The sequence below is a fragment of the Octopus bimaculoides genome, chromosome 16 (genome assembly GCF_046866305.1).
Source record: "Octopus bimaculoides isolate indiv1 chromosome 16, ASM4686630v1, whole genome shotgun sequence".
NCBI lineage: Eukaryota > Metazoa > Mollusca > Cephalopoda > Octopoda > Octopodidae > Octopus > Octopus bimaculoides.
This window is the reverse complement of record NC_142943.1, coordinates 39,004,112-39,015,310: the sequence shown is the minus strand read 5'-3', so window position 1 is coordinate 39,015,310 and position 11,199 is coordinate 39,004,112. Positions and strand designations below refer to the sequence as shown.

General features: G+C 37.3%; 1 protein-coding gene across 1 annotated transcript; it reads right to left on the bottom strand.

The window, feature by feature from the left end:
* Positions 1–389: 389 nt before the first annotated feature.
* On the bottom strand, positions 390–7,313 carry LOC106877369 (adenylate kinase isoenzyme 6). The gene is made up of 4 exons (XM_014926257.3): positions 6,849–7,313; positions 3,975–4,126; positions 2,144–2,292; positions 390–646 (listed from the first exon to the last, which is right to left on the bottom strand). Exons 1-4 carry the CDS (start codon positions 6,883–6,885, stop codon positions 460–462), a joined length of 525 nt encoding a protein of 174 aa, XP_014781743.1. The 5' UTR covers positions 6,886–7,313; the 3' UTR covers positions 390–459.
* Positions 7,314–11,199: the final 3,886 nt, after the last annotated feature.

Below are 11,199 nucleotides of genomic sequence, written 5' to 3'. Positions count from 1 at the left end.
GAGTGGTTGGCATTAGGAAGGGCATCCAGCTGTAGAATTTAGCATCCATTATCCATACTGGCATGCTGCACCAGGATCCAGTCTGATTTGGCATAATTTTCTACGGTTGGATGCTCTTCCTACACCAAATCAGACTGGATCCTGGAACAGCCCTCCAGCATTACAGCCCAGTCAAACCATCCAACTCATGCCAGCATGGGCAATGGATGCCAAAAGATGATGAACCCACCATAGAAACCATGCCAAAATGCAGGTCTTGTCCTGTCTAGGTTGACAGCAACTCCAAATATGCTGTGACTTGGACCAGCATGGAAGAAGAGACATAAATTCCCAATTAAGTATTCATTTTATGGCATTGATTATCAGAATGTAATAACTGCAACTTTCAATAGAATATATATAATTTATTAATACAAATCAGACAAGACTAAAACATAAATACGGAGATAAAAAAATATTTTAGTTGGTTAGTCTCCATTGCTCGACCCATGTTGCAATTTTATTTAAGTTATCTTCCATATCATCGGGTGTATTGCTTGCTAACTCCTGGACAATTTCAGGTTTATAGGATTCACGAGCTTCTTCTAGGATTGTCTGGAATATTTCACACTGTATATTGTCCTCCAATTTCTTGCCACAATATCCTCTGAAAAGGTAAAAAAAGTTTTTAATGTTGAACTCTCTCATCAGTATAATACTACTACTCCAAGGTTTCTCACGGACAGGAGCCAAGCATCTTGAGAAGAATGAAATGGAAAGTAGGGGAATGGACAAATAATGATGTTTTATCAAAATCATCATCATCATTTAACATCCGCTGTTTCATGCTTACATGACTACAGGGTAAAGACCCAATCTTGTCATGCGATTACATCTAGAAAGTTCTCCTCCCAGACACAAGTCTGGGCAAGATTGTTTATGGAAGATCAGCAGTCACCCATGCATGCCAGCCTCCTCTTTTCACACCACCAATGTTATCTAAGGGAAAGGCAAACATTGATACATTTTGGCACCAGTGACATTGCAACTCAGTTTTACAGATGAGTGAACTGGAGCAATGTGAAATAAAGTGTCTTGTTCAAGAACACAACACACAGACTGCTCCAGGAATCTAACTCACTACCTCATGATTGTAAGCCTGACACTCTAACCACTGAGCCATGCATCTTCACTATGGTCAGACTGAATTTTTTACTGAGGCTGGACACCCTTGATGTCACCAACCCTCACTTGTTTCTAAAGAAGGCAATATTTCCACATAATCAAACATTTGCACAGAATACTTGAAAGAATGACATTGCTTGTATGGCAGTGATGCTCATTTACAACTATTCTATATTACATTGTTCTGACAAATCATTTCTTATATGTGCTGGAAAATAATCAATCACACAGAGCATTAGACTAGATCAATAATTGCCGACATATAAATGAACATGACGCAAGATTGGTTAAAACGTGAATTGGTGAAACAATTGTAAACAATGACTGTGGCCATGCTGGAGCACCACCTTTAGTCAAGCAAATCGACCCCAAGACTTATTCTTTGTAAGCCTAGTACTTATTCTATCAGCTGTCCTGGGCTTTGTGCCAGGTGATGAGGTCAAAGTATGACAGAGAAACAGGAACAGCTGTCTTGCTGCGAGAGAGATACATTGTTACCCCAGCTGGAAAAGTAGAGTAACTTGATTGCCACTGTATGTGCACTCCACATAACTAAAGCAATGACCACATCATCATCGTCATCATCATTTAACATCTGTTTTCCATGCTGGCATGGGTTGGACAGTTTGTTCACAGGAGCTGACAAGCCAGATGACTGTAGCGAGCTTTCCTGTCTGTTTTGGCATGGTTTCTATGGCTGGATGCCCTTCCTCATGCCATCCACTTTACAGAATGGCCTGGGGGCTTTTTATGTGGCGCCAGCAAGGTCTGCTTTGGCATAGATTCATTCCTCTAAGTATGACTGATTGGCATTAAGGAAACAAAACAGTTGTAGAATACTCGTTCCAACAATTCCTGTAAATGCTTGAAATTGTAGTCGCCCCTTACTTAGAAAAAGTTGTAAAGACGGGTTTAAAATAAACAAATGAAAAATTCAGCAATAATCATATTAGGTTTACTGCAAATAATGTCCATTTACCTGCTTTGGAGTCGATCGTAGAGAATGGTATTGTCAGTCCTTAGTACAATGACAGCATCAAACCAGCGTTCTGGGAAAAATTCACATGTGTGATATTCCACTATTGTTCCATTCTTTTGCTGCATTTGTTCTTCCAATTCATCGATGACCTATCAGAGTAGAAACAGGCTTATAGTTAACAGCAGCACCAGCACCTTCACTGCAACAACAACAACAATAGCAGCTGCAGTAATAGCAAAAGGGATGATTGGGGTTACTTTTCTGCTTTCACAGCAACCACAGACAAAGCGTCAAAGAGGGAGTTTGTTTATGATTTACTAGATCTATAAGAAATAACAACCAAATGCACCTTTCCAAATGGGAAAGAGACATTGGATAATGTAGCCCTAAATACACAAGGTCTACATAAGAAAAATAAATAAAAGCTGGGATGATTACAGTTGGACTGCTTTTGATCACAGGCCTGTTCAATCAGGGATGGGATAACCTGGTGCTAAACAACAACAACCAAAAACAAAAGCAACAACAACCAGATGAGACTTTCTAATATTCAATGTCAGAGCAAAGAACCACAACTTTCAAGACATTCTCTGAAATGCATTAATAAACAACGGGTTAATGAAGGTAATGTATGTGTAACTGGATCTTTGTCAGATTCAACAATGAAGTATACCTCAATAATTAGAGCACCTACATCAACTACTTGCTAAATTAGCAACTAAGTGGCAGAGTACTCCACTGACACACATAGATTCTCCTGAGTTATAGTGTCATTTTCCCAGATTCAGAGGTGCATACATTCCCCAACCACTAAGTCACACATCCCATTAACATAGCCACAGGTAGAATCAGTGTGACAAAGTGTACAAGACAAGGCTGTACTTTTGAATTACAGGTAAAAATTCACTAGATGGGCTTCCACACAGTTTTCATCTACCCAATTTTCACTCACAATTGTGCATGATGAGATTGAACTTGGCACTCTCTTGATTTCAAAATGAACTCTTTAACTATTACAGCCACACTGTATCCATACATACACCTATAAAAAGGTGGAAGGGAGCAGCCTAATTCTTAAAATTGAACCGAAACAGATCGTATTTCTGGCATGACATTTCTATGAGGCATCATGCCACATGTTTACCTTAGCTGAACATCATCATTGTCATCATTTTCAGGCATGGGAAGGACAGTTAGACAGGGTCTGATGAGCCACAGAATAAAAAGTAAGGTGGAGTACAATTCGACGGCTGTTTAATGACCACTACACACGTTTCAATACAACATAGATCTTACTTTTGACTATTTATTCTTTCATTTATATATATATATATATATGCTGCATACAACAAAGTATACAATATTCTTCTTACCATCTTGTCAACACAACCATGAAATATAAAACAGAGACAGTGACACTTGTTTACAACTATCAATGATAATTGTAGACGAGTGTTCTGTTTCCAATCTTCTGTGAAAACATGCCAGGTCATGGGAAAATATTACTTTGCTTGAAACAGGTTAGGATTGGTGACAGGAAAAGCATCTGGCAATAGAAAATCCACCTCAATAAAATTCTGTCCAATCCATGCAAGCATGGAAAAATGGACATGGTGGTGGCGGTGATGATGATGATGATCATCATCTATTATTAGTTAGGCCAACAATGATTTGTCTTGCTCAGCGACACAACACAATGACTGTAGTCAATATGGCCATTAGTCTACAACCTCCCTCTCAATCAACTTACTTTGAACATCACTGATCAAGTGTAATGATCTGACATAAACAGGGTCTACATGACTGATTTGAAACACAGTTATGAACTTACCTGGTCTTCATCCAAAATAGGACAGCCATAGTCCTCATCCCATCCATCAAAGAGAGAATTGGCTTTGGCTAGTTCTCCAACACTGACGTAAGTTAGATTACATTTCTCAGCTAACTCATTGCCTAGAGTAGATTTACCTGTACCAGGTGTGCCTACAGAGGAAGAATAACATACAGGCATTTATTGATATCTATTCATTATTCAAAACAAATCAACATCATCATCATTTAATATTTACTTTCCATATTGGCATGAATTGGATGGTCTGAAAGGAGCTGGCAAGCTAGAGGGCTAGACCAGGCTCCAGTTGCCTGTTTTGGCATTGATTCTATGGCTGGATGCTCTCCCTAAAGCCAACCACTTTACAGAGTGTGCTGGGTGCTTTTTACATGGTGCCTTCACAGATACACATGCTCTTTACATGGTGCTAGTACAGGTCTATTCATGTGGTACCAGCATGGGTACTCTTCATGTGGGGCTGGCACAGGTGCTTTCCACATGGCCCCAGTAGCTTAATAATAAAGATTCCTCCCACTGACATAAGGTCACAATCTGTGTGTAAGGAAATGGGTATAGTCAATCGAACTGACAAATACAAAACACATGCATATTTTATTGACCCTAAAAGTATTTGCACTCAAAACAGGAGGTAGTGAGCAGAGCAAGGGATACCACTAAGTATTAACTCTGGTAGTCTTTTCTGCTGCTCTACCTATAACAATAACAATAATAATAGTTTCAAGTTTTGGCACAAGGCCAGTAATTTCAAGGGAAAGGTAAATCCAAGTGAATTATATCAGTCCCAATGTTCAACTGGAACTTATTTTATCGACCTCAAAAGGATGAAAGGTGAAGTTAACTTTGGTGGAATTTGAACTCAGAGTGTAAAGATGAACAAAATGCCGCTAAGCATTTTGCCCAGAGTGCTAATGATTCTATGAGCTCATCACCTTAATAATAATAATAATAATAATAATTCCTGCTATAGGCATAAGGCCTGAAATTTTTGGGGATGGGTGGTGGGGTGAAAGGCAAAGTCGACTTCAGCAGAATTTGAACTCAGAACGTCAAGGCAGACGAAATCCTGCTAAGCATTTTGCCCGACATGCTAACAATTCTGCTAGCTCACTACCTTAACAATTATAATCCTTTGTACTTTAGGCACAAGGCCTGAAATTTGGGGGAGGGGGATAGTCGATTACTTTCATTTGGACACAAGGTTACCAATCTGAAGAATGTACAATGAATTTAATGATAACAGTGACATGGCAGGATTAAATACCTTATTGCATTTAGTTTCATCCTATATTCTGAATTCAATGCCAGCCATATATAACTTTGTTTTACATCTCTGGTATTGTTGTAAATAAAAGGACATTCCTAATATTGTATACCGATGTTCCAAAATATTCCTGCTATGATTCATTTATTCATATATTTATTTATTTTTGCAGACAGCACATTATATATCTATGGTTCAGTGTTAAGGAGAATTTGGAGATTTACGTTACCGCATGCATTGGGTTGATTGACAGAGTAGAACTAACTGAATGCTCAACACGATTTAATCAACTGTACTTACTCCTCACTTGGAAATGTGTGGGCAAGAAATTATCAACATTGTTGTTGTTATTATTATTCACTCAAAATCCGATCTACTTTATTAGTCTTAATGTTTGAACACTTGTGCTGATTGATAAGTTATGTCCCTTGAAACATAAGACAACCTGCTGTATATCGGCCATCGTATGTCAATCAAAACAAAAAATTGGATTTAAACCAACATCCTGATCTAATGCGCAGTTTTGGGTTCGGCTTATCTTATTAAAGTCCACAGCTGTAGCAGACCTCGACACTGATAGCTGACAAAACGTTCATTAATTTCACAATGCTGCCGCTGTTTATTATGAAGAGTTGTTCCTTCCCACCTTGAAGTACCTGTTCACAAGTAGGAAGATGAGGTCCATTTAAGGGTTAACGTGTTTTAACAACAAACACAATACTGGGACAATGACAAGATTCGAACTACCAACGTTTCAGTGATGATGTCTTGGTGGAGTTTAAAATAGAACGTGCAAACAGCATTCTTAAAGACAGAACACGCAAACAGCAAATTAAAATAATTTAGTTTTAAATTAATCTGAAATCCTGCTAGATACGAGGAAGGTAAATCCTTTCTACTATAGGCAAAAGGCCTGGAGTTTTGTGGGGAGGCTGACAATCGATCACATCGACCCCCAGACGTGACTGGTACTTAATTTATCGACCCCGAAAGAATGGAAGGCAAAGTCGACCTGAGTGGAATCTAAACTCACGACGTAGCGACAGACGAAATACTGCAAAATATAAATAATGTAATATGTAAATACGATGTAGCAAAGAGAATTGTCTAATGTGAAAACTGTGTGGAGAAACTGAAATAGTTTACACACCAAGATAATTCTTCGTCTGAGCCAAAAAAGAGCATTCAATTTCCGAATTGGTTCTTAAAGAAAAGATGAATTGGTTTTATATACACGAACTAGAACAAGGAAACTAAGAAGTGAAACGATATGTCACTTCAAGAAACTAGCATTTTATTGAACACCTGTCGTAATAATTATCAGTTAAAGAACGCAGAGGTCACAACTCTAATACAGTAACCGATTTCAAGTATTGGTACATTGGAATCGAAATAGATTAGTGATTTAAAACCCCAAGATAAAAAAGATTCATATACTCAGTATAAAATCTCGATCATTTGACGTAAAGACCCGGTAAGCTTAAAAGAAAACAATAAATATAAAAAGCTGAAGGAAGCTGTATTAGTTGAGGTTATATTTGTTAAAGCTAGGGGGAAAACAAAATAGTAAATAACTAAAAGAAGTCGCTAACCTGTTATCAAAATATTCGGACCACGTGTAGATGCCATCTTCTGTGTTAAACAGTAATATATTCAACGCATGAATATATCTACCACTTAACATATTCGTACTTCAACCGAACAACATTAGTTCGCACTCTGATTCATTTACTTTACGAAATGCTGTTTATTACTTTGCTACGGCAGGACTTGACTTCAGAATATAATGGGCGTGACTGAACACCACAAGGCATTTTGTTTTCTTTTTGGACACTGAACTCGGATCTATTTTAAAACGGGGGCGCCAGTATTTTCTTAACGAAACACTTTGAAACTTGGGACACTGGTAGAATGTGTCATATAAAACATCTTTTACTCTTAGTCTTCTTAACAAAAAAAAAGGAATTCGCAAGTTATTCCATGTAAAAGTTGTCGTATTTCTGTAATTTCAACCAATCACTGACGTCTATTCAGCTGAATAGAGTTTACTGCTGGGCGGTCATAAAAATGTTATTCCCTGTGACATATTTCATCCGGTTTAATCGTAATTTATACGCATATATTGTTTATATAATAAATTACGCTGTGCGTATCTATGTGTGTAACAATTTTAGAGTTCGGATTCTCGAGTTAGGGTTAGGGTTAGGGTTAGGGTTACGGTTAACAGTCTAGTTAGGGTTAGTGTTGGGGTTAGGGGATTAATACGATATACACCGTTACAGCGCTAACTATTTTCAACTGAATAGACGTCAGTGATTAGTAGAAATTATCGAAATAAGACAATTTTTTACATGAAATAAATTCGAATACAAAAATATTTTTCTGTTCTATAACACAAAATAGATAAGTATACGAAGTTTGAAAGTCTTTCCGTACCAAAAACACTACATAAAACATAAATGAAAACTGGCGCTGAACTCTCTTGGTTTTTTTACAATTAAATAGTTAATATTAACTAAAGAGATGCGAGTTTGGGAGTCGATAGTTCAAATACAGGCATCCTAGACTGCATCTTTCACCCAAACGGCCACTGAACTGATACACACTCCAGCCCTTGTTTCCTCAATTTGTCACTTTTACTTTTTCAACACAACTCTCATCTCCCTGAATCTTGACCAGTGGCTCTCAACTAAGGTCTTTGTGACCCTTGGGTGTCCATATACAAATTTGTTCCTAAAATTTATGTGCAATAATTCTACAATACACAAAATATTTAAACACTTTCTTTTTGTGTACAATTCCTAATAATATCTTATTACAAAGATATAATAGGATTTTTTTAAAGCATCGAATGGCTACGAGGGTCCACCCGAGTAAAATCGGAATCAAAGGGGTCATAGGTAAAAAAAAAAAAAAGGATTGAGAACCGCTGATCTAGGTAATATCTTGTTACCTCCACTCATACTTACCTACTTCATTCATTTCTTCTTCACACTTCAACCATGCTGCGTCCACCTTAAGACCCTGTACTAACTTTCACATTCAATCCTTTGTGACTAGTACATCAGTCCTCTGAAATTCGTTTCTCTTCACTCGTCACCCATACTGTGACTACCTGAACAGCCAATATTAACTGCCACGACTAGTCCTTCTAGCCCTACATGTCAATCTTCTGAAATATCCACCCTGTCGGTCTTTTTTTTTTTTTTTAATCTATAGCCGTCTGTTGCAGTTATTTAAGAACATCAACCAACGGTCAATCACCTTTGAACGTAAAAGCCATTGTCACATCTTCCTCCAGAACTTGCCATTAATTAGAGAGTATTGTAGTTCGCTTGAATATCTATGCATGTCTGCCATCGATCAACGAGATTATTTATGCCTCGTTGATAAAAATGTAATGGCTTTGATGCTAAGAAATCTTTGAAAGCTGATTCCGCCTCTGGTTTGGACCTGAAGGTTTTATCACTTAAAAATGAGTTTAAATGCTTTAAAAAATGGTAGTCAGTGGGTGAAAGATCAGGAGAATATGGAGGATGTGGTAAAGTCTTAGCGCCATTCTTGCAATATGTAGTTTTGCATTATCGTGGAGCAAAATTGGACCACGCCGATTCATCAATGCAGGTTTCATTTTTTGCAAGTGAGCATGCATTGCAGCGATTTGATTGCAGTAAACCTCTGCTGTAATGCTCTGATTGGCTTCCAGAAAGCTGTAATGGACGACACCAATATTTTCGGAACAACCTAATAATATTTTACTGAATATAACTCTTTAAACGAATGGTTTGAATATGTAGGCTTATTTCACAGTACAACGACAGTAGGTTCATTTGACAGTAAATATGTATGTCTATTTGACAGGACGTTAATATCTCTAGAGATTATTGATTGTCTATTTTACCAAGAGTCAATAATGAAAGAGTTTCTACGTAGTCGCTTGACCTGCTAGATAAAGTTGATGGAGGGATACATTGGATAAGAGATTTGTATATACACTGCATAAAATAAAAACGAGATGGTTATGGTTGCTATGCTATTGATCATGGATCACTCATTTAGAGCTAATATGGAGCTGAACAACAACAATATTTAATATGATGTAAGTGAAAGTAGCGCGAGAAAAACAGGGGAATTATAGTTATTCTTCTAGCAATTTAACGTATCACATTTTTTCTGTTTGAAGAAAGTGTGTGTGAATACTGAGGAGAAAGAAAAATAACTTCCTATAGACACCACAATGGATGTTTCTTTGGTTGAGAACAAATGTTATAAACGATATACCAAAGATTTACATTTCTCAACAGCTAGAGCTAAACCAGTGTTTCTCAATCCTTTTTGTCCCACGCCCATCGATCTAAAAAGGTTTAAAAAATCGTTCAGTGAAAACTTTATTGTAAATTCTATACACGTATTGTTCTATTCTGAAGTGACTCATGGCCTGTCAAAGTAATGCTACGTCACAACCCCGACAATCGTTCATACACACAAAAACATAGCAAAATGGGGTGAGAAAGAGAAGGGCTGTCGCCTTCACCCAGGAGCAAGAGTAAAGGGGCGCAAAATTTCTTTTGGCTAAAATGCTTGTTAATTAAAGTGACATTTGTCTCCAGAAAACCCTTACTACCTTGTGTGCACTGCATGTATACACACACACGTCATATACATTTTCTCAAACACTACATCTTTATTTCTCACGGGCATGCGCGTGCACACGCACGCACATTTTTAGTTGTACGGTATGTCTGCTGATCAAAAATATGTACTCAACGCATTTGAAGGCAAAGTGTGATATTACACACACACACACACACACACACACACGTACATCATAATAAAAAAAATCATCCAATCCAATCAAGTCGGGGATTATGGTTTCACGTCAACAATAGTCAACAATACTTAGTCCTTGGAGAGTTCGTAAAATTCAGCTTACGTGAGGAGTGAAAACTTTTTACGTTTCGGATCAATTCTCTTCATCAGTGAGACTAAAGAAACTGATTGACCACTGAGCTCACCAGACTCTTCGCTTAAATCCCTTTGATCACATTTAGTAGGACAAAATCTCTGAAAGAGCATTCCGTTCCATAATTTTTTATTTTCGAAAATTTCTGCAGATTTCTAAGTTTTAAACATAGAAGATATTACAATTCTGAAAATAAAATGCAATCTTTTCTCTTTTACTTGTTTCAGTCATTAGACTGCGGCCATACTGGGGCACCACTGTGAAGAATTTTTAGTCGAATGAATCGTCCCCAAGACTTATTTTTTAAAGCCTCATACTTATTCTATCAGTCAATTTTTACCGAACCACTATGTTACGGGAACGTAAACAAACCAATACAGGATGTCAAGCAGCGGTGGGGACCAAATACAGACAAAAACTCCCCCCACACACACATATAGAAATAATAATAACAACAACAACAACAATAATAATAATAATTTCCTTATATGGAATTTATAAATATTTTAATGCATCGCTACGTGCGTTTCCACAAATTACTTGTCCCTTAAGATCATAGTCCGTATTCCTGGGATGATTACGGTATAGTCTGTAGTATCCTACATTATATCGGTACAGCTCGGTGCGGCCCCAAGAAACTGGTATTGTCATTTGACATTGCTGTAGCCGGCATAATAGATCGGAGCTTTTATATGCATATTCAAAACGTTTCCCGTAAACGAACTTAAAGGATATATATAATAATTATAATAAGAACAATTACGAAGTAGCGCCACATGCTAGAAGAAGACGCCAAATGGTCCTAAAACTAATTTATTTATCACAAATGAACAAAAAACAGATTTTTTAAAAGGTTTAGCCATAAATCGATCTATAGCTAAACCTTTAAAAAAAAAAAATCCTTTTTGTTCATTTCCCTCACTTTCAGCCCGTGCCTATGTGAAAATAAGGTAGTTTTAGAGCCATTTGGAGTCTTCTTC